This window comes from Ammospiza nelsoni, chromosome 5 (genome assembly GCF_027579445.1).
Source record: "Ammospiza nelsoni isolate bAmmNel1 chromosome 5, bAmmNel1.pri, whole genome shotgun sequence".
Lineage (NCBI taxonomy): Eukaryota > Metazoa > Chordata > Aves > Passeriformes > Passerellidae > Ammospiza > Ammospiza nelsoni.
Genome location: NC_080637.1, coordinates 58,273,639 through 58,297,989, shown reverse-complemented (window position 1 = coordinate 58,297,989; position 24,351 = coordinate 58,273,639). Strand labels below are relative to the sequence as shown.

The window sequence follows — 24,351 nt, the reverse complement described above, 5'->3', positions numbered from 1 at the left end:
TCTCTGTACAATGAGTACAACCAGTCTGACTGTTTCTGTGAGGCAGAGAAAGTATTGAGTACCTCAGCCTTTTCCTCAGTCCTTGTCACCATTTTTCCCCCTGTAACCAATAAAATATGGAGATTCTCCTTGGCAATCCTTTTGTTGCCAATGTACTTATTTTTTTACTGTCTTTTACATCAGTAGGCAGATTAGGCTTTATCTGGGAATTGACCCTTCTACTTTTTTCCCTGCATAACCAACAACATCCTTGTAGTCCTCTTGAGTTTCTTGTCCTTCTTCAGAAGGTCCTAATTTCCCTTTTTCAGACAAAGCTTTCTGGATATTACAACATGGGGTTGCACCTATGCGTGTCAAATATTTCTAATTGTGTAATCTACATCAGATAAGTACATTTTTAAGGTATCTCAGATTCCTAGATAGGTGAAGGATACCTGTTAAACATGTATATTTTTGGTATAGAAAGCTATATTGCAGCAGTTTGTTTCCACCACTGCACTGTGGAGTGAATTTAGGAGTGTGGGAAAACGTAAACATGGAATTTAGGATTGCTTGGATTTTGTTCACTTCGGGTAGACACATGGCATATGAACTATCAGTATGTGCTTTTTTAAACAAGAAGCGAGTTCATCTGTTGCTAGATTGGAAACATTATTAATAATACACTTCATGCATATATGCACACATGTTGCAATAATTTATTAGTTTTGGAAGCGTTTTCATGCTTGTTTAAATCAAAATGGATTTGAATTTTCTAAGTAAAAGAAGGTAAAAAAAATAAAAAGGGAGGAAAATCAGAAAAGAACTGGCAGACAGTTAGTCCATATGGCCTGATCACTCCTGGTATTTAGAGACAAGAATGTAAACCTGGTGACTTACTAGAGGGAGTAACTCTTGGGCCTGACTGTAACTGGGGGGCTCAGTAGCTCAGTGGCTACTGTGAGAGCCTTTTTTGTTGTTTCTCAGGGTACTTATTACACATCCTACGTATTTTAGTCATGTTTTATCTGAAAGAGCCCCTAAAAGGGGTATTCCATCTCCTCAGGCCAACACCTGCAGTGTCTTAGCAGACTACAACAAACACCAGCTAGCTGGAAGTGAGGAAGAACATTTTTTTATTTCAGCTGTCTGAGCATCTGACAGTGAACGAAAAGATGTCATGCATAGATGGGCATCAAATTTCTTTTTTGTTCTGGGTTGGCCCCGTCTTGGTAGGTTTTACATTTAAAATAAGATGGTGACTGAAAACAGAGGGGCAGTTAATTCCTCTCCTAACCCTTCTTTCTGTGGCTGCCAGCTATCAGTATCTCAAATATGGGCTGGATAACCTGGCTGTATCTCTAGTTTTACATCCTGAGAACTCAAGAGACTGGGGGAACAGGCTCTGAGATATCAGGAACTCAAGACCTCATCTCTGCATTAAATCCCTCAGACTGTTCTGAAAGTCTGTACAGTTCTACATCTGCACCCTCAGCATTGAATCTTTTGACTAATTATTCCAAATTAGTTTCTACCTTTGTTTGCTTTATTATTTTTAAAAAATATCAGATGGGGTATAATCATTTGCTTTCCAGAAGAATGAGATAAACTATCTGCATTTGGTACTGGCATATTTTAAATTCAGTCTTTCATTAATTTTCCTCCTTACCTGTTACCTTCTTGTTTTCTTATTATGAAGATAAAGTAGATTTCATTTTATTTTTCATTGTTTTATAACAGATTAATGTTTAGAAATTATCAGTTCCTATTAGTCATAGCTCATTTTTTCTTCTTTGCAGTCAGAGCTGTATGAAATCCTTTACTAAACAAAAGATGAATGATTTCATGTGTAACTCGAATTGCAAGAGAAATAATTACTGACAAAGAGCTATACTCAGATTTTTATCCTTCTTTCCTTTTGTGAAAACAATAATTTAATTTGATTCAGAGTTCCAAGAGTGACAACCTTGGATGCAAAGCAGGTAAGGCAAACTTCCCCATGGAAGCAGAGTTGTGTGTCATGGCCAGTAGAGGATTTGAGTTGCATCATTTCTGTTTATTAGTTAGTACAAGGCCTTAACTTTCATTTAAAAAGATCTGGCTTCAATATTAAGAATAATTAAAAAAAAATTCTTTTTTGCACAGTTTAATTCTTTTTGCCCACTGCTATTCTCTAAAAATCTCATCATCCTCTCCTCTCTTACATGGAAGTTACTCATAAGTCTTCTCATGCTCCTGAAGATTTCTGAAACATGTTTTTCCTTACATTTCAGTTATGTTTGGCTCAGATGCCCAGGTACTGAAAGAAATTTCAAAGCCTATAAACAAACAGTGCCCTGCCAGAAGGCTTAGCACCAATGGCTGATAGCTGCTTTTGTCCTTTTCCTTCCTGCTTTGGATGGCCCTTTTGCATGCAAGAAGGAAAAGATAAAAAGCTCTGTGTTATTTCACAACTACTTTAGATGAAATGGCCGATACAAAATAAACCCCAAAAATATGAACTTTAGTGAATGCTTACTTGGTGAGAAAGTAGAGTTAAAAATAATATAAATACTCAGTAAAATAGTTAATTACTTAATTCCTTTAATTCCTCAATTTCCTTTAATGAGGAAAGGCTAAAAAGGCAAATGCAGTGATTGGTTAAATTCAGCTGATGCAGTGATGGGGAATGGAAAAATATGAACACCTGAAGAACCTGCCCGCCAGGGAAGGTATGCAGTGTGTATAGTACTGTACACCCATGTTCACAGGACTGTAGCTTGTTGTGATAGTAAGATGATATCAAGACCAGGAAAAATGAGACTTAAATGTCCAACAGAGAGTTTTTTGGACTGGGAATCTGGGTGTGTTGGAGTTTTGCTTGTGTTTGCCACTGTGGAATCTGCTTTTCATGCTCCATGGCCTTTGACCAGCCACTCCTCTCAGTATGGCTTTCAGCATGGGTAGTCCACTCTTCTAAATATGGAATATTTGCTTCTTTCAGGAAGAGGATCAGGATTGAGAAAGGTGATTTGGTCCATTCTTTTCCCACTGAGTTTCTTGACAGTCACCAACCAATATCTGTTGATATTCCTGTAGGAGAAAAATGACAACAACTGTTGTGGAGAAAAGACTGAAGCAAGTTGCATGTGTTTGTGAACCTTTGAAATTTATTTGGTAAGCAAAGGAATTCTAGAGAGAGAACGTGCCTTCCAGCTGTGGAAAAATAGAAGATTTTTATAGGAAGCAATAGAAATTAGGAGGTACAATGTGTTTCAGTTCTGCACTTTTTGCTACCAGGGTGCTTGCAGCATGCTGCCCACCAATCCCATTGAAACACCGCTGCTGTTCAGTCAAACCACCCAGAGCTCCCTGTGGCTCCTGGGCTTTTCCCTTGAAGTCAAAGAGGGTAATTGGTGCCTGCGGGTGGCAAGATTTGTGTTACTCAGCTGGGCAGCCTAGAGGCAGCTGCTGCAGTAAATCTTGCAGCTCTTGTGTTAGCTGACCCCCAGCCCTGCAAAGGGGGGATGTTTCTGGGAGTGTCACTGGTTTTCTGCCCTGTTTGTTTGCAGGGGTGCCCAGGTACTATGAGGACTCCCCTTGAGCTGGAAAGGAAGGAAGCCATTCTTTGAGTTAAAAGGTTTCAATTGAATCAAGGCAATGGAGAATCAAATTTTAGTCTTTCATTGCTTGTAATAGAAAAATCCATGTGCATTGATAGTTCTCCCCAGTCAAGTATCCCTTGTTTTTAGGGCTGCCTGTCAGACTGAGATGGGTACCACTGATTTGAAAATGAAAAACCTTTAGTTTTCTCATAACGGGCAGGTCAGATGTGTGTGGTGTATCCCCACCTTTTGCAGTAGATCACATGTAAAGCTAAGTAAAGCCCATTTAAATGACAAAAGAGTTCTTGGGCTACATATTAGCTCTTTCCCATAGTAGCTGAATAAAAGAAAAAAAAATCCTAATAAATAATTAGGGTGGTAATATGTTTGACCATTATTTTTTTAGTACGACTTTTTTCTGTTGCTATTATAACAGAAATGATCCTTTCAAAGACAACTAAAGTGCTAATGATAGCTAAGAAGGTCATTCCTAGGAGGTTAAACTAGTTTAATTAGAATTTATGAGAAGGTTACTATAGGAGTGCAGAAAGATGTTAAGGGGTTAACCTATAAGAGATTACATTGTAGTCAGTGTTCTGTTAAAGTTTGAATTAATTTTTCCCATGGGTTTTTCACATTCTAATTTTCAACTAAATGAGACATCTGTTTCAGAAAAGGAAAATTTGCTATGGTTGTCATAGCAACTATCATTCTGTAAGAAAATTATTCCAATGGTTACTTTAGAACAGAAAGATAGAAATTCAGTACATAAAGCAACATCCGATTTCTAGCACAAACTCTGATAATTCAGCCCTTTTTGTGTGGCAGATTATTTGGCCTGCAAAATTTGATCAAATGTTTTAAACATAAGGTTAATTGTGCTGTAAACAAATTCACCTCTGATATATTTTCCCCCTTGAATCTTACATGTAGACAATCTATTCTTATCAAAATAACAAACAGGTTGAATTTCAGTAGAGTGTTGGAAACACTCAAGCTGTTCTCTTGAAAAAGGTAAGACCTAAATCAAAGTACATTTCTACAGATGAGTGCTTCACTTCAAAGGTGAAATACATTAATGACGTATGTCTTTAATTGCCAAATAAATTTTTCTTGGGTTGGTTTCTTTTTTTCTCATAATAGTGGATTTTTCTCTTGTAGAACATAGCTGGCAATATTTTCTTCGTCAAATGTAAGATTATTGAAAAATACATTAGAAAAATAATTACACTTTTCCTGAGTAACCTCTAACTGGGAATACAGAAATTCCATGTACTCTACATAAAGAATTTAACTTTGTTTTCAGGTTCTATCATAAATGCAAATTTTAGACAAGGTTGTCTTTGCATGATATTCGGGTCATGGGCTCATTAGTGGGTATTAGAGGAGAAGGCTTTTTTTCCTACTCAGAAACTTTTATAGCTGTTTTGTAATAAATTTTCAGAAGAAGGGGCTTGGGGATTTATAAAATCCCTATATGCTTATAAAGATGGTATTTGCTTTGGGGTTGGGGGCACTGAAGTGTGTGATTTGTCTTTATTCTCTCCAATGTAAAGCATGCCAACATCCTCCACTGAATACTTTCTTGGACCTGGTGGGTTTTTTTTCTTTTTTTTTTTTGCCAGAAATATTCCAGACATTTCCTTCCATCTCAGGATTGTCACAAAAGACAGCATAATGGCAAATCACACAAGTTGTAACATCTCCCCTTCACAAAAGAACAGCTCCAGCATGCATAACTTACCAGCCCCGCTGCAGTCACCACAAAGGGAGCGAGGGAGGGAGGAGGGAGGGACGGGGGAAAGTGCTTCTTGTCTTAATAAGCAGATCATGCCTATTCATAAGGGGAAATGAGCTTTTTTAGAAAGTGGCCGTGTGTAGTCCAGCCCTGGTAGAGGCAGGCAGAGGCTCTCACAGCTGCCTATGTGGTTTGTGGTTGTCTGGATTTCAGCAGAATTAAGCTGACTTCTGGTGAGACGTGTGGCAGTCACGAATATTTCTCTTTAAAAATGCTTCATTGTAGTCTTAAAATAATTATTTTGTGAGTTTTTGACCTTTGCTTCTTGGGCAAATACTGGTCTTTCCCCTTGGTTTCCTTTTTCCGTCTGGCATACCTATGGACAGTGCCTCTCCTCGCTTCCCATCAGGGACCCAGGGACAATCCTGTCTCTGCCCACTCCTGGCATATCCATTGAAACTGTCAGTGACTTAAAATACATGGTTTACTGTGCTGACACTTCTTTTGCCACGTATTTGCCCTTGCAAATATTTTGTCAGTGAGATCTTGCTGCTAGAGAACTTATCCTGGGCCTACAATTTGCCCAACAGTTGAGTATTTTCTTCTCGGTGAAGAAAAATACTTGGCCTGTTAGGTGTGGAATGCAATCCCAAGGCAGGAAAGGATGAAGAGTTTAGAAAAAGCCAACCACTGCATATTTTTACAAAGCCTTCCACTTCTGTAATATCCAAGCACCTCACAAACTTCAGGTTTTTTGTTTTCAAGGCATTCCTGTGTGGTAAGCATAATTTCCTTATCTCATTGGTGAGCTGAATGTAAGGAGGGGCAGATCCAGCTCCACAGAGCTTGTGTGGTTGCTGTGTGGCAATGTCACATTGCTGGTACCTTGCTGCACAATAAGTCAGTTGGGAGAATCCCATAATTGTTTAGGAAAAGACCTCTGAGGTGATCGAGTCCAGCCATAAACCTGATGCCACTAAACCATGTCCCCAAGTACCACATCTGCACATCTTTTAAATGCTTCCAGGCATGGTGACTTAGCTACTTGACCTATCAGGGAAGAATTTTTCCCAATATTCAATCTAAATCTCCCCTGGTGCAACTTAACACCATTTCCTCTTGTCCTATTTATTGTTACCTGAGAGAAGAGACCCAACTCCCACCTTTCTAAAACTTCCTTTCAGGTAACTTTGGAGAGATAAGGTCTCCCCTGAGTCTCTCTCTGGACCCTGGCAGCAGGAAGGTGAGGAAAGGCTGCTTGGAATGCTGAACAGGGAACCAGAGAAGTGTGAGTTTGTGGCCTGATGCAGGGATGTGCCTTAGCCAGCTGCCTTGGCCTGAGCAATGTTACTCAGAATAAGATTTGTGTTTCACTGCTAGTGCTGTTGGCATTTCTCCTTCACACACCTTCTTCACCTCTCTCATCACAGCTTCTGGAGGCTGGGACATATATTTCTGGTCCCAATAGCAGATGTTCGAAGAGTCACCTTTTTTTTTCCCCTGAGACACCTGTTTCTCAAAACCCTGGTTATCCAGAGCATGTGATGAAGAGGCAGGGGATGAGAAAGAAAGCCTTTCAGTTATCAGCAGTTGAGCCTGTTTTTGTTCATTGCTCTTCAAATATGAGTATGGCCACAGGACGTCAGTCAAAAAATTATTAAAACTTCCAACCTAAAACTAACCCCTCAATTTTATGACCTAGAATTAGAGCCTAGTCAGCAAGACATAATTTAACACTGTGGTATAATTGCTGTGAAATATAGTTTTTTAATCAATGGGATAGCAAGATACAGATAAATTATATTCTGACTAGCAGTGTTACAGTCCTGCTGCTCCATGATGAGCTGCTCCATGAGTATGTTTTAAAAAATGTAAATGCCTGTCTGATAAGGAATCCTGAATATGGAAAGTCTTACTTAAAAGCAAGTCAGCACACCAGAGGACCGAAGAAATTTGTGTGTAAGAGAAGCAGCAGCATTCTTGTTCTGGTGGGATGTATCCAATTAGGGAAACAAAGCAGCAGAGATGATATCTCTGACTTTGGAGCAGGATCTGTCATGGTGCCAGGGTCTGTCCTTGCCCAGCTGGTCATAGGCTAAGGGCCAAACGTGCTGGGAGCCAATGTGAAACATAAATCACGTGAAGGTGTCTGAGACAGCTGTTCTTCTAAATGTTGTGAGAGTCAGCGTGATAATCCACACATGGAGATCTTGGTATCCAGGCCTTGTAAGTAGCTGGAGCAATACTGTGAATATTTTACTCTGTGCTGCCTACTGAAAGCGGGGAGGACTGCTCGTATTTGCCATACAAGTTGAACTACACTGCTAGTATGGAAAGAGGGGCTTACTGTGCACACAAAGAAAATTAATGCTATTTGTGTCTTCAAATTCCATGGTAGCAAAGAGTCAATCTCAGTATTTTAATTAGATAACCAGTACATGGAAGTAGCACTGAAGACATTCTCCTCCTCTCTTGGCAGGCAACCTTGGTTTTATGGCTGGGGCTTTAATCTTCCACGAGGCCAAGCACTATTAGAGAAATGGAACCTTATTCCAGATGGAATAGATATTCTTATAACACATGGACCACCTCTCGGTAAGAAAATAATAGTGCTCTTAGCTGTGTATTTCAGATGATTATATGGTAACTGATGGCTCTCCTTAGAAAAAGAGTGCAATCCTCACTTACAAAAGTCAAAAGCAACATGCATACTGATTTCAGCAGCACCAGGACTTCAGCTCATGATTACCTATGATACCTCTGCTCAATGGCAGGGAATTAAATAATGGCTTTAAAAATAAAATATTAACACATAAAGCCATAATGAGCTTTACAAATAAGCAGGGTCTAGTTTTCCTATGCACATTTCTAATCTGCCACTGTTGAAATTACTAGATGGATGAAATTACTCCATGGAGCCTGTTTGAAGAGAAATGCAGGATTAGGATTTTATTTTTTATCACTTTCTCCCTGACTTGCTACTGCATTCTCCCACCAACAAGTACCCAGAATCTCTTTTTTCCCTCATTATGCTGAGTTGGTGCACCTTCTGCCTTACAAACCCAGATGCTCCCCATTGTTTGCCCATTCTTTGGACAGGATGGTTGAATTGCTTATCTGTAATACAATTTGGCAACATGAAGAGTTTAAAAAGAAATAGTTTTGCATGTACATTTTCCAATAATTTTAATATAGGTGATATAAAAGCTATCTATCTATAAGAGATTTCTCGTATTCCTAGAAAATTTGGACATTACCTTTGCTACAGAAAAAATACAATCACACAAACTTGTCCAGATTCAGTAAAGGCTTAAGGCTTTTAAGCTTTTTTTCAATGTATTTAACATACAGCAGTCTATATTTAATGCAACTGTGTGTTTGACTCTCACTAATTTAATAAGTAGACATGAACAAGAAGCTTGTACTCAAGTGTTCTGCTGAGCCTTACTGTGCTTTGCGTGAAATGGAGGCAGTTGGTTTCTTTAAACCTTTAGATTCCCCAATTTCCTGAAGTTAAAACCCTCATCTTCCACCCTTTCTTCTCTTTCAGAGCTTGGAGGAGAAAGTATCTAAAGGGTTTGTGTTTTGTTTTCTTTAGAAAGACATGTTTGCATTCCACTGCTCACTAATCCTGGGGGAAAGTAGCTCTTTGTGAGCAGTTTCTCACAGTTAGGGGTGTGTGTTTTGATTCTTCACCTAAGTGGAGTCTCATGCCATGCCACAGACTGATTTTAATATGAGCCTGTATTGTAAAAGTGGATGTCAGATATTGTTTCAGCCCTGAGATATCAGCTCCAAGCCATTGGTATGGGGGTAATCCCTCCTAGGTTCCAAGGCACAATGCTGTGCCTTTCATGTAGTTTTATTTATAAGTCATATTTAAAACTTTTTCAGAAGCTTTTTCAGCACTTTGAAAACCCTTTTTAAAGCCAGCTGGCCAGCTGTAGAACAATTCAAACTTCAGCTGACTGGAGATTCACTTGAAATCTAATGTTGGAAATTGGAGATTCAACCAGCTTGCTGCTTTAGCCACCAGGCCTCTCCAGTAGCCTCAGGCATCAGGAGAGGGAGGAGGACCCCTAAAGAGCACTGGCGAGCTGGCACTCAACAGGCAGACTTTAATAATGAATTTAATAGTAAATTTAATAATTGAAAAGTAATTAATAATTGCAGGAATTTTGAGGAAAGGCCACCCATCTCCAGTGATTGTAATGGAGTAATGTGAATTCCCTCCATCTCCATGGCTCAGTAAATGGGGTTTTTTCCCTTTTAATTCTTTATCTTCAATCATCCCCCTAGAATTTCCTTTATTTTTTAGAAGTCCCTGTTTCTTTGTCTCTCTCTTATTGATGCATTAATAGATGGCTCAAGCACAGAACCCTCTGCCTGAGGGCAGGAGCTGTTGGTCTCCCTGACTCCCATGGCAACAAATATATGACACTTGAAAGAACTGAGCACTCTGCTTAACTTACAGACCCACCTCATTGTGCAGCTCTGTCCACAGACCCTTTGGGAGACAGGATCCCCCTTGAACCCCCCCAGCCAATTATTTTAACCAGAAAGCTGATTCCTGTTGTTCTCATCTTGGAACTCAGAACCTCACTAGCGTTGTTCCTAATGACCATAAATAGCAATCAGTCCTCTTGCAAATTCTGGGCTTTTTTCTGCAGCATGGCTGCCTAAATTCTGCCCACCATCCATTTTCTGTGCTGCTCTCTGATTCCCTCACTTCAAGAGTGTGCATCCTTCTGAACTAATTAATAATACATTATTATATAGATTTGAAATGGTCTGATTTAGATGCAGAAGAACCATTAAGAGTTAATGAACTTTGATTTTCATTTAGCCATGTAACAAAAATCCAAGTAATTTTTCTCTTCTGTTTTAGAGTAGTGCTTTGGGATGAAACACTACTTCATCCCAAAGCACTACTCTAAAACAGAATAGATGGGAGGTTCACAGAGGATGAGGAAAAAAGGTCAGAACAGCTGTTTTGGACCATTTTATTAGTAACCTGTTTATTATTATTAACACAGATATGCAATGTATTTCATAGCTTATGAAATATAGAATTTTTGATTATGGGATCAGTGTTAATGCTCATTTCCATATCTGCATATTATTGTTTCCTAAAGATCTCCATTTATGATTCTTTTATTTCTCTTCCAAAAGTTCACTTTATTTTCTTTGGTTTTAATTTAATTTCACCTTTAAGTCTTCATTTGCAGCTGTCTGCTTGATAGTCTGTGACAAAGATTTATACTTTCCTGACAGCTGCAGAAACCTGTTTCAAGTAACCAAACATTAAAAAACCCCTAAGATGAACTCTAATTGTTAGCTAGGTGTAATCAATTATTCTTAGTCTGTGTAGTCAGGTGTACATAATAAGCTGCAAACATATGGGAAGGCTTCAGAAGGGTGATAATGCATGTAAACAAAAACATGTTCAACATAAATAATGCTTAATTTAATGGAGAAGTTAATTTTATGGATTTTTGTTTGTGAAGTTTTTGAAGTGGAAATACTTTCGGCTTTATGTTCACCGCAGACATTTTGACAATTAACTGTTTCAAATCACTGGAGTAATAAAACCTATGGCTATAATATGTTTACTCTGAAAAAAACCCCAAACATTACTTTATTCCAGAGGAATTGCTGGCCTCACTTTGACATCATAAGTGCTGCTTTCTCTGGTGAATTTTGACTTCCCTTCGATGGCACATGTGAATTCAGGAGGAGTGAGCATTGCTCAGCCTGGCTGTAGTTCAGCAGGGCTTTCTTTTTCTACATTCCCTGACAGGTGTCAAACAGCACCTTTAGGTCTTTGACCATGATGAGAACTTCCTCTTTTTGGCACTTAGGATGCCCCACTCCCAGGTTTGTTTTTCTTTTTTCTGAAAATTGAACTTAGCTCTCTGAGTAGCTATGAAACAAGTGCAAACTTTTGCCATTTTGGTAAAACCTCACAGTTTACTGAGCCCAGTTTTCAAGCACTGGCAGCTAAAGAGGTATTTCTCAATGTGTGAACCTACCCTGAAGCTCTAGCAAATCTGAGAGCTTTTCGAAGAGCTTGAATACCACACTTTTCGTCTTTTAAACCAGTTGGTTGGCTGCTTAGCCATGCTTGAGTGGACATCAAAAGTAAATGTATGAAAACCAGGTCCAGGCTCTGTACCTCTGGCTAAAAGCACAATATATTCACACTGCAGAAAATCCAAGAGATGCAAAGCTGTGACAGGCACACAGGGAAAATGTCAGAACAACAAAATAAAACCAGGAAGATTTTATCTTCTAGGTTTCCAAATCTGAGCCTGATGAAAATGACTGAACAATAGAGAGAAAACAGATTGATTGTTGCAAACACTCCAATACAACATCCTCCTTATACTACTACTTGGAAAGAAACATGGACTTCAGTTGGCAGTAAACTTCCCCCTGCAGTATTTTTAGATAAAGAGGCAAGTTGATGTAACATTTCTGTCTATTTTCATAATAAATACATTTTTACGCAATTTTTGTGCAAGTAAATGCAGCACTTAAATACATCTTCTGCAAAAGGCCTGAGTTTCTCTTCCCATCTGAGATTCATCAGTTTAGGGAAGTGGGGCTTGCTGTGCCATGAAGTGGTTTAACTCAAGGATGTCACTTTTGGACATGTAGTGGACTCCTCACCTGAGCTCCCCTGCTGTAGCATTAAATGTAATAACAGTAGAGTTGTAGTATTGGCAGCCCAGATTCCATTACATTGGTTCAAGTGTTCAATCTAAAAAAGTAGGTCCCAGGACTGGTTTTAAATAGTTAAATGTTCTTTTAAATTCTTTAGAGGCTCCCTTTGGTTTTACTGCTCTTTACACCTCATTCTCTTCAGGAAGAAAAAGGGGTAAAGCATTGAATTATCCCATTAACAACAGTGCAAAAATGCTTTGATTGCAGTGACTATATTTATTCTTTGAAAAAAAAACCTGGAAAGAGTTATCATAGTCCTTTTTATCCAGATGAGCTTTTATGGTTTTCCACCAGTATTTTTCTTTCCTTCCTCTTCTGCATACCAAGGCAGACACAGTTTTTGCCATTTCAATTCTCCTGTGGCTGTTTGTAAAAAGCCATGAGACATGAAATCACAAAAATGCTGTATAATAGCACAGCTTTGTGGATTACCTGTCTTCTCTTAAAGCTTTTCTTTCTTTTCCAAAGGTTTTCTAGACTGGGTTCCTAAGAAAATGCAACGAGTAGGATGTGTTGAGCTGCTGAACACAGTCCAGAGACGAATACAGCCAAGGCTTCATGTTTTTGGACATATCCATGAAGGTCAGAACACATTTCTTTTTGTATATGTTTTTAGAAATGGCAAACAGAGAAGTCTTAACCAGCATTTTCAAACTTGAATGTCTGAACTGAAGCACTTGAATTCAGAACCATATTTAGCTGTATATATAGAGGTGAAATTGGCTGATATCTACATTTCAATACTTGTACTTGAGCTTATATTTCATTTTCTACATCTATAAAACAGGTTGATGCTTCCTTCACAGGGATGAGTACTGTGAATTTTAAAATAAGAATACAAGTCCAGTAGTTACAGAAAGTGACTAAATATTAGGATGGAGGGATTTTTTTCCCCTTAGCAGAATCTGTGCTTCACAATAATTCATGTAAGATCTCTGTGTGTTAACTTCTGTACTTGTAAAAGGGGTAGGAATATTTTGAGTGTTGCTTCTAAGACTTGATCTTCAAGATTTTACAGTAACTTGTCTCTCCCCATCCGAGTGTATATGAGGTTGAAATCAAGAGGGGTATCACCACTGACTGGTGTAGAAGTTCCAAGATATTTATGGATGCATTTGGTTGCTTTGTCAGGGGAAACATTTTGTGCTCAGACAAAACAAGTGGTTCTATTGACTATTTGATATTTTACTGGAGGAAAAAAAAAAAAAAGAGTTCCCTTTGCACAAGCCAAGTAAATGGTGACAGATATGCTCTGCTGAAGTCAGTGATAGCAGGAGCTCATCTCCAGGCAAAAGGAAAGGTAGATGCTGCCTGTCCTGTTCACAGAGCAAGGCAGAAGGCTTCAAGCAGTGCTGCCACCCCAAGCAGAAGCAGTGGGCTGTGCAGGAGTGAGCCATTGGCGTGTACTTGTGTATTATCAACTGCTCCATCTTTGGCAGAGTTAACTTACTGGCAGGAAAAGGTACTCCACAGCTGCCAGTTTTCTGCTTCTGGGACTGCTCCAGCCTTTGCTGTAAGATCTCTGTGGGTCTCAGCAGGGCAGAGATGGAAAAACTGGAGGAGCTGGCACACAGATACTTCTGGTTTTGTGAAGAACCCTTCCTAAGATATCCCTCTCTGACTTGCTGCTGGAGGCTTTCACCACAGCACATAGAAGTGACATGGCTGGTGGTGTAAAATTAATGGATAAGATGTAAAATTAATGGATAAGCTCAAGGATTAGGTCCTGTGTCTCATCTGCAGTGACCTATTAATGCCTGGTTAATGTCCAAAGTGCTGTTAAATCACAGAGTAAATAAATAATGCTGCTAGAGCAGTCTTTGATATTCCAACCAAGAGAGCTGGTGAGTACAGTTCAAACTCATTGTCATTTCAGAAATTATAAGCCAAGAGGGTTGCAGGGGATATAAGCAAACAGCAAGCCATGAAGCTTCAGGCAGGTAAACAAAATCACATCTGCTATAACCAACTCCAGCTTTGGCTCTCAAGGGAAGAGAATGGCACCTCCATAGAATAGTAAATATCAAAACACAGAAACAAGATACTCTTCTTGTTAACTATCATAATTTAGAGAAAACAAACGGGGAACTGCAGAGCCTGTTTGTCAGTGGGATGCTAAGTCTCTGCAGAGGAGAATTCCCATTGCAGGCAGCCTGTGCAAACAAAGCTGCACTTTGTAGAGAGAATGCATGATTTGAACAGATGAGTTCTTTCTCGGAGTGAGCATAGCTACATCTGCAGCAGTCATTTACTGAACATCTGGGGAGAAGAGGTGCTTATAAGAGATGTTCCTTCCCTGTTCCCTCTCTGCACTACCATGTCTGCCAAAAACTACCTCTGCACATGGGCTTGCCGCTGATGCACCCATGGAAGGGACAAGCAGCATGGCAGAGGCTCTGGCTAAAATTCTGCTTTTCCCAGTATAGCCAGTACTCCACTGAGGTCATGACCTAGGAAACCCTGCTGGCAGTGGGACAGGAGTGAAAGCTGCAGCATTAGGAATCTTCCAGCAAAAGAAAGTGTCTGGTCTCTTCAAATATATAGCCAAGGAGACAGAAAGTCCCAGCCGCGGTGCTGACTCTCCTCTGTGCATTTTGTGTTTTCCTCAGAACAGTCAGTCCATGGCAAACAGAAAGGGACTTAAAGAAATTCCTGTGACAGGAGCCTGACAGAGTTTTCTTCCCTCCCTAGGTCCTAATTATAGTGTAGTCTTTCCATGGAAGGTGCAGGAGGCCCTGCATTATTCAGGGTGTTTCAAGGAACCAAAAAGAAAGTAATTTGGCTACTGTTTCTTTGTTTGCAAATTAGGCAGTTTTCAGTGCTGTGAAAGACACAAAATTGCATTCAGAGAAAACATGGGATCCTCAGTACCTAGGATTTGAATAGCTAGAGCTTAGTGTGTATATAGCAATGAATACATTTCACTATTAACTTTATGAAAGGTGAGATTGAATCTTAGTGCAAATGCTTTCCACCAGGTGATTTCCCCAAAATCACGTATTTCTGATGTCAAATGCAGTTCTTCATATTGATCATAATATTTCAGTGAAAGTTTCCAACATTAGGCCTTTAGCTTTCATATAATCAACCTTATGCATTTTTTTAGAGATTCATTAAAAGATTTTTGACAATGGAGAGTGCCTTCTTTTTTCATAACACCAAGGTTGTCAAAGGGCTTCTTCTTCACTTTCTGAAACAGCATTTCACTGTACTTCTGCAGGAATTAGAGCTGAAAGTTTGCTTTTCTGCAGATTTAACTCTGGAATTGTTTGCCTTGGGTGTCTAGCCAGACATGAGATGTAGCTGAAGCTTTTTCACCGCTGGTGAGACACAGAGATGTGTGTGTTCTCCTGTGGAAATGTTCTGGTGTTTTAGGGTGTGATTCACCTTCTCTGTTAGACAATGCACTCAATAATAAAGCCATCTTTTCTCAGCCTGGGCAGGCATTTTAGTGCCTTTCCATCAAGTTTGGTCAACAAGTTCAAAGACATAGGAAGAAGAAGTTCCTACTAGGCAAATCCTGCCCTCATGCACATGCACACATACTTGCTTCAGTCAAGCAATGTTTTTTTTTTCATTGGTTGCTTAAAGGATGTTCAACACAGGGCAGGAAAAAAAGGTGGGAAGATTAAAATTGCCCAAAGTTTGCTGCACTGATGACTGCAACCCTAAACCATCAGAAGCATCCTTTCCAAAACTAAAACAGTTTAAAGAGAAAAATCTCTGCAGAGAGAAGTATCTGTCTTTCTAAGGAGGCCTAGTGTGCTGGCTGCCAGAGATAATAGCCACCAGCTACTGAAGGCCCATTTTGCTTTTCTTACACAATTTAAAAAGTTATTCTATAGGAAAAAGATGGTATTGATTCAGGGAACATTTATGTTTTGCACAAAGATAATTTTTAAATTCCTTATGAGTAATAAAAAATGTGGCACTTATCATTGTGTGATAAAGGTAATTAAAAATGAAAGAAGATAATAAGGAATAATGAGAGTAACCAGAATTTTTCTTTCTTTTTAGGTTATGGTGTCATGGCTGATGGAACCACCACCTATGTGAATGCATCTGTGTGCACTGTGAATTACCAGCCACTTAATCCACCTATAGTTATTGACTTACCTACTCCAAGGAACACATGATTATAATGAGGATTTAAAGTTGTACCCAACACATAAGCAACTTTATATTGCTGGCTGAGAATCCCAATAGGGAACCATTCAACAAAAAAGCAAAATCCTTTTTTTCCCTGCTAGCTCTTCACAGATAAATTTGGAGTAACAAAAGTGGACAAGGAACAAAGACATTTTGGTGCCAGAACCAGATTAAAGACTAACATTTCACCATTAAAATGTTTGTGAACACAGATAAGTGAATGCATTCCACATATATATATATATATATATACATATATATATATCTCTATATATATATCTCTAGTAGGGGCTTTTGTACATACCGTATACTGGACTTTATTAAAAGAACGATGTCTTTCAAAGGAGTGTTTCTTTAAGAAAATTTGCAGTTTAAACGTAAGTGTTTAGACTAGGATTTCCTCATTTCAGATGTTTTTCAGTGAGCTCTTGTTAAAAAAAAAATGATGGTAAAGATGTTTTCCCTTAATCAACTTGGCAAATATAAAGGATGATGCACAAATGACCAGTCACAGGAGGAAAGCTATTTCTCCAAGTCCTCCAGGTCTGAGTCTTTGCATCTATTCAAAACCAATGCAATACAGGCCCTAATTCACTGTACTGAAATGAAGTTTTACTACATCTGGCATTACAGATGGCAAGGGAAATGGTGCATATTGCCAGCATGCTGTAAACAGCTCAACATTCAAGAAGGGAGACTGTGTTAAGTGCAGTATAAACTCAGGAATTTGTAATCTGGCCTCGCCTCTTTAAAAAGAAAAAAAAGATGACATTTCCCTTAAAAAAAAAAAAAAGAAAAAATATAACTGTGTTTTCATATGGTAAAGAGATATGTAATTGTATTTAAGGAAAAAAGAAAGAGAAAGGACCTGCAAAGAGCCCACCCAATGATTAGTAATTTATTTTACTAATTTTAAATAAAACCTACTGGGACCATTGGTTTACAAACTGCTAATGGGACATGCAGCCAATGATGAGATTACTGGTTTGAATTTGGCCCTGGTCAGGAGTGGTTAAATGTCATTGTGATCATTTTGTCCTTGGGAAACGTGGATGTCAAGGGAAGGTATCAACCCAAGGTGTGGTTCAAGCACTCCCTTTTGGGTGGCTGTGAGTGACAGGTACACACCAAAGTGTGCAGAGCAAAGGTCACCTCAGGGGACCTGGTATTGCTGTTTGCCCACTCGTGGACACTGCTGAGAGAGGCTCAGCACAAACCCAGTAGAAACCCATCTGTTGTGTTGTTTTTGGCACCAGACAAAGCAGGGAATGTGGCAGGAGCTGGTTGGGATGGTCCACAGTCATGCTACTGCCCGTGCAGCTCTTCTGCAGGGCTAGCAGAGTTATTGAAGCTGCTGGGATTTCAGTCCTGTCCTAGGCAGAAGTTTAAGAATTGATTAGAAAGCTACCAGAAAAACCCCAGGGATTCAGACATGTCCTGCAAGAAATGGATTTCTGTCTTGAACTAACAAATACGTCCTTTTGACTTGATGGAGATAATTTAACTGCTGTATTCTGAATGTGGGCATCCTGAATTTGGGGCTGACAGCATCTAGGCATTAATCTTGTTCACACACATTGGGCACACCACAGCACTGCCAGCTTAGAGCTGATTGCAGATTTGTGCATAGCCCATACCTGCAAACGTGCATTGGAGAATTGTGTGTGTTACATGGATGTAAATGTGTTTTATGTAACAGCTGCATGTACATTATACAAATAAACAATTTAAAATACCTGTGTTGCAAAACCAGGCCATGTGACCTCGACTCTCAGCTAGGTGGGCACAAACTCTGCTTTTCACTGGCTTCCCATGTGCAGCAGCTCTTCCAGGTGCTGCCTGGAGCTGAGACATTCAGGCCCGGTAACTGACTCATGCTGTGGATCCACAAGAAGCCACTAGACCCCTCAAAAACATAAGTCACAGGTCTGTCATTTTTGTAATCTGTTGGGTGACCATGTGTCTAAACTAATGTGCTGCTTTTTTTTCCTGAAAGTGAAACCCAAAACAATAGGTGACACCTGCAACTGGTTTTTGGGGGAGTGGTTCACAAGTGCATGAGCAGTCTGCCATTAAGTCAGATGGGGCCACTTCTGTCAGAGCTACTTGTGCAGAAATTTCAGGATCAGCTCCTAAATCAGTAAGAACTGAAATTCATAGTTGAATATGAACTCCTGTCATCATTGGGAAGATGAACAATAGCATGTAGTTAGAATAAAAGTGGCTTATCTAGTCACAATTCAAGTGGTTTGCAACAAATGTGGCAGGAAATTGGCTGTATGTTAAAGTCTGAAATGTTTACATTCACGGCACTTAAATGTTAAAGTGAAGGGAAGAGGTCCTTTTATTAGCCTCAGCAAAATTTCTATGTCAACCATAAAATATTCTCTTAAAAAAAATTTTTCCTAAGGTATCTTCCAAATACTGTGTATTTTTATGTGGAAAGGATATGAAAGCAACTGTTACTTCAAAATATCATTTAAAGTACTTGAGGTATGAAAGCTTAAAGATTATTTAATCATTTTGACATAACTTGAGTGTTGTAATTTTTGGTCAAGCATGTTAGACGAATAAAGTCTTAAAAAAAAACAACACACAACAAAAAATAAGGTCTCTTAATGTGCAGCTCATGTGATCAGCTCCATGTTGGAATGACTGCCATCTTCTCCAGGGGTAGGAGCCAGGCTGTGGGACATTAAAGTTGTTATGGAAGGGGGTCAGCAGAGGGTGCCCTGCTCTTTCCCCCATCTTCCAGCCACCACATCTCCTGCAGAGGGTAATGAGCTCGAGGTTTGGGTTGCAGAGAGGGGAAAACAGCAACCACCGCCTGTAGTTGATGTATTTTGGTGGGAGAATGTGCCTGGTGGGCCTGGGAGGCAGAGAAAAGCTACTGTGGGAGTGCTGCATCAGAGCTCTGGAGAGGTCAGGAACTGGGATGCCATCCTTTGGGAGTGGGCAGCAGTTGGGGGAAGGAAAGTTCCTGCTCTGAGTTGGGTGTCAGGACACATCTTCACAGAGAGGGAGATTAAGGCCAGCTGAGTATTTTTATTTTAATTTTGTGGGCACAGAAAGACTGAGTTTCTGATCTACCTCAGATAAGGGAGGCCATGAAAAGAAAGATTTCCACAAATCTGGCTGTGCAGTTGTCAGCTTTATTTAAATTTGGGATGACCTCTCAAGTAATTTCCTGCCCCACCTCCCGTTTGCTGACCTTCATTGATATTTATCCAGGTAGCAGTGCTCCTGAAAGAAGGTGTGCTGATGTGTATCACTAATATGTGCATTCTCATCACCAGGCAGAATTGTTGGCTGAGATTAATTCTGGTTCATTTCAGCAATGAATAGGGGAGATATCACTGCACGTCAATGAAAAAAAAAAGATGACAAGATTATTTTTACCTCTCTCAGTCACATACGGCTGAGGATATGAAATGTTCCTTGACTAGAAGGAAGGAGCAGGCTGGAACTCAGCACCCACCCAAGCAGCTGCTTTTGGTGCTCCAGGAAGGATCAAAAACCGTGTCTCAGGGTCATGCTGGGGACACAGCAGGTGGGAATGTGCTCTGCTCTTGCTGCAGGAGGGATCCAGAGGAGATAAGAAGTGGTTTGTCTTTTCCAGTCACTGACTGCTGCCTACAGTCAATGCAAATACTTCAGAGGAAGGAGGAATGAGACATCCCTTAGAAGGCAATTTTTGGAATAATCTACCCATGGGGACTTTTGCCCCCATCCCATTTATTGCTGTTTGTGTGAAAATTTCTCTCTTAAAAGCTATATTATTGCTTTCTGCTCAAGTAACTCACACAGAGCAAACAACTGCAAATGGTCTTCCTTTCAGGTATATTCTTGTCCCTTTCTTGCAAGTCTCTCTGCATCTGCAATTTTAGTGATATTTTGGAACAGGGAGCACCCTGGATGATTATGCAAAGTGCATTAGAACAACAGTATTTCGCTAATCCTTGTACATGTGCTGCTGCTTGGGTTTATTGACTGTCCCTCTGTTCTCTTTTTATGTGCAAAGTGAAAATAGGAGTACTTATACACGCCTCTTTTGTGCATTTGTTATTTTGTATATTGGCCATTATGTTGCTTTTTACTCACTTCTTCTAGAAATTAAAATAATTTCAATTCTAGCTAGACTCTATTCCTAACTTCCTTACTTTCCCATCTTGGAAATGCTCCCCTCCTCTCTTTTTGATGTGTCATTTGGGAGTTGGTGAGAGGCAGCAGTGCCAGAAGAGGACCTCCTCTTCCTTCCTATCTGACCGTTTAGATACAGTTCTCTGCTACTTTCTCTCCTGAGTTTTATCCAATATCTTCTTCTTTTTTTCTAGGAGTTTTTGGGATAATAGCATGTATTTGTAACCCCCAATGGACCACTGTGGTGAGCTGCCCATGGCCCTAGCTCGGTTCTCTCTTCAACAGGTGAGAACTGATCTGGACTTAGCACAACTGTCACTCCTTCCTCTCAGGGAGCCTTGCCCAGGCTGTGTCTGTGGTGGGGATCTTCTTCCCCCATTCTGGCCTGTTCCCCTGGCTTTGGGGTGCCCCTGGCAATCCTCATCATCCCTGGCTGGGTTGTGTGACATTTGTGTAGCCTTCATCCTGCTTTTGAGGGTTTTGTTTCTTAGCTGCTGCCTAAACCATGACCCTCCTATGCCCCCCATGAATAGCTCTTCCACAAAGGTCTTTATCAAAACCTTCACAATTGTCTACACCAATTATATCAGCAATAGCTCTTCTGGCCAGGACTTTGATGTACAAAAGCTTTCAAATAGATTAAAGGAACAGGCTTTTCTGCACAAATTGGTCAGCATTGTTTCCCCCCGCCCAGTGAAGTGTATTCCCTCTCCAGAGCACCATGGACTAAAACAGAGCAATTAACCTAACCACACATCCGTGGGTGGGTGCACACCATGTCCTTGTGCTCTTTGCTCTCACCCAGGGCCATGTGGGCCTGGTTAGTGGACAAATGCTCCCTGCTGTGGGAGAAGAGCCCATTCTCTCCCTCAGAGCTCTGGTCTTGCCTCTGCATAGCCTTGGGGACAGGGGGAAACACCAACGCAGACAGGTTGCTGTTTCCAGAGCTCTCATTACATTTATCCTGTCAGTGTCTCTGTGTTCTGAATGGGATGAGCAACTTGAGCAGGGCCAGATGGGAAAATGCTGGTTGCTATAAACATGTTGCAGTGGCTTATGGTAGAATGAAGCTTCAACATCAGAGTAAGGGAAAAGCTTTGTTTAGCCACATGAGCTGCCCAACACCCAGGAAAGGCTGGGGAGAATCAAAGGTGATGTTAAAGCACCCTCCTACCAGTGAAGCCCCACGTGCCCCTTCCCCACTGCACTTAGAGACTGGCTGGGGGGGCTAGGGCTAACCCAGCTCACTGACAAGTGCAAATTTGGAATACTAAAGATATCAAGATTGGTAGTACAAAACTCTCCACAGAGGCCACTGGAAGGGTGAGAAGGGGTCTCAAAGGGTGCTGAGATGCCCTCTCTCAATGAGTGCCCCCTTGTCCACAAGGGAATGTCTGCATGTGTCCTGGTGGGGACACTGCCTGTGAAGGTGTGGGGCTGAAGCTGATGGAGGGCACTGGGAGACTCCTGTACCTCTGCAGGGCACAGAGCCAGATGGCCACGGTGTTGTGTGAACTTCAGAGAGAGGCCTGTCCCTGCAGGATTTCTCTCTCAGCCTGGTGATGCTGCTGCTGTGCTGAAACACAAGGGACAGGAAGCAGCAAGGTCAGGTCCTGCACAGCCCTGCACCTCGGGCGTGCAGAGGAGGCCTTTGTGCAGACACAGATACGTCCTCTGTGCCCTGTAGTAACCCACAGTGGCAAATTTCAGGGTCTCCTGGCAACTTTACCTCCCACCATGATGACCTGGGCCAAATTTTCTAGAAATAATAAAATTATGCAGGATAAAGCAGTTTAATACAGGCAATTAAACCTGTATTTCTGTTTCTTTCTACTCTTTTCTAAGGTTGTTGCATGGCACAGCCATTCTGGTTACGTCTGTTATGTGGTATTCTAAAATGCTGCTTCACTGTGTCAGCTGCTGATTATGTTGCCTTTGTCACCAGCTCCTGTGCTTCCCTGACATGGTCACTCCTGGTGGTCCCTGACATTTCACAGCACTCACACTGGGGCTCCCTGAGAAGCATCTTGCCATGGACACTCCCACTCTGGATATCTCTTTGGGGTTCCCCAAGGGTGAGGGTCAACCCATCCTGGCCTTGTTTTTGAGCCCACAGATAAAACTCAACACCTTCCCCAGCAGCTTTAGCTCCAAAGACCTGCAACAAGCCAGGATTGGTGTAGGAAAAGGAGACAGGTCCTTCTGCTTGGGAGGAACCTGGAGACAACTCCCACCATCACCTCAAGCCTCTCCAGGTGAGCCAGTAGCTGCATCCAGGGTAGGTTCCCACCACTGGGAAGGAAGAGCCCTGTCCTGGGGGGAATGAATACAAATACCAGACAGAGCAAAGGCAGAGCAGGACAGCAAGGTAGCATGGCATGGCAGGGCAAGCCTCCAGAGAAAATGGCCCAGCGGGGTCCACAGCATCAGAGCTTGTTCCATCAGTTGGGAAATGATGCAAACCCCTGGCACCCCAATAACCTTGTAGCCTGCCCGTGGTGCTTCCCACCCCTCATTCACACACCAGGGGATGCAGCACTTCTGCCCTTGCTTGCAGTGACATAGATCCCCTGTAGTGACATACACAGAAAAGGGAAAGCTGCCCTGGAGCCAGCAAGGAGTCATGGGAAGGAACTGCTTCCAACCTGCTTCCCCATCACCTCAGCCTGTGCTCTCTGGACGCCCATCTCTGAGCAGCAATGGTTTACCCCCATGCCTTCAAAAGCACCTTCTTTCCCCACCTGTTCCAGCAGTGTAAACATAATTATGAGTATTGCTTGCTCAGAAAGAAAGAAAAGCTCTGAAGAGTTGCCTATCCTGTTCGTTTCTGCAGACACCCTTAACAATAATTAATCATGTGTATTAACATGGGGTCAAGAGACTTGTCAAAACTGCAGCCCTTGAGTGGTAAACAGAGCTCATGCAATTAGCAGTCCCCACTTTGAAAACGCTAGGATTGATTCATTGTTCTTTCTAACACCTAAGAAAGTCAGGGAAGTAATAAATCATGAAAATATAGACAAGGCACTCAGTAAACTATGATGAAGACACTTCATCAGCTGCCTGCAGCTCTGCATCAGTGTGTTTGCACTGGAGTCAACACTGAGCTGGTTGCACAGCAGCTGGAGCCACCAGGCACTCACAAACACTGCAACAAACTCCAAAATTTTGTGGCCTCTTCTGCATTAAAAGTAGGGGATTTCTTAACTGCTTTTAATCCAACTGCTACCAAGCTTATGCCTTCCCTCAAAATAAAGGTGCAAGCTCTTTTAGTGCACAGATTTTAATCAGAATAGTAGGACTTTCTCTGCCATCCACAAGGCTGTGTGGGTGGAGGGGAAAAGGGTGAAGCTGCATTTGCTGGTCAGGCCAGGGTCCTTCCATCTCTACATGAACTCAGGATGCCACAGTGCAAGACACCTGTCTCTCCTGGATCCTGGATGTGCTTTGTTAAAGCAGCCCCTTTTCACTTGCAAAAAAAAAAAAAAAAATTAAAAAAAATCAATATTTGCTAAAGGAATAAAGGAAAAAGGACAACACTGGCAGAAGAAGAACAGTTCCTCCAAACTTTGAAGCTGGTGTTATCTATTAGAAACAACAAAAGGAACTCAAAGCTGGGAGATGGAAAGCAACAAAATGTATGAAAGCAAATTACTTGAATGGGGCTCTCAGAAGTGATGGTGATGTTTTGTGCTCCCTATTGGCTTTGTTTCTGTCTCTGAGTGAAAAAGGAGAGCCTACTTTAAAGTACAGCCTTGTCTCAGTAGTCTCTGCTTGACATTATTAACAGTGGTTATGTTCTGCAGTTGTGATGTTGGTCTAAAAATCATCAGGAACTCACAGCCCACATGTAGAGTTGAAATAGGAAGGTGGTATGTGGGTTTTTTTCTTTTAATTTTTTAATAAAGACAAAATAAAGACTTTTTATTCTTTAAAAGGTCCTTGTAGTTGTAAGAGGCAGTTACTTCTCCTGACTCCTTCATGATTTCAGAGGCTTTTCCTTTCCTGTGTACATGACTTCAGAGAACTGCAAAG

At 41.0% G+C, this 24,351-nt stretch overlaps 1 protein-coding gene across 5 annotated transcripts in view; it reads left to right on the top strand.

The window, feature by feature from the left end:
* The window catches only part of MPPED1 (metallophosphoesterase domain containing 1), a 61,307-nt gene extending 42,522 nt beyond the window's left edge, over positions 1-18,785 (top strand). For all 5 annotated transcript variants that reach the window (XM_059472118.1, XM_059472116.1, XM_059472117.1 and 2 more), the window contains 3 exons: positions 7,781-7,896; positions 12,496-12,609; positions 16,045-18,785. In XM_059472118.1, coding sequence (XP_059328101.1) covers positions 7,781-7,896; positions 12,496-12,609; positions 16,045-16,163 — 349 coding nt within the window. In that variant the 3' untranslated portion in view covers positions 16,164-18,785. The remainder of the gene's footprint in view (positions 1-7,780; positions 7,897-12,495; positions 12,610-16,044) is intronic.
* The last annotated feature ends 5,566 nt before the right edge of the window (positions 18,786-24,351 follow it).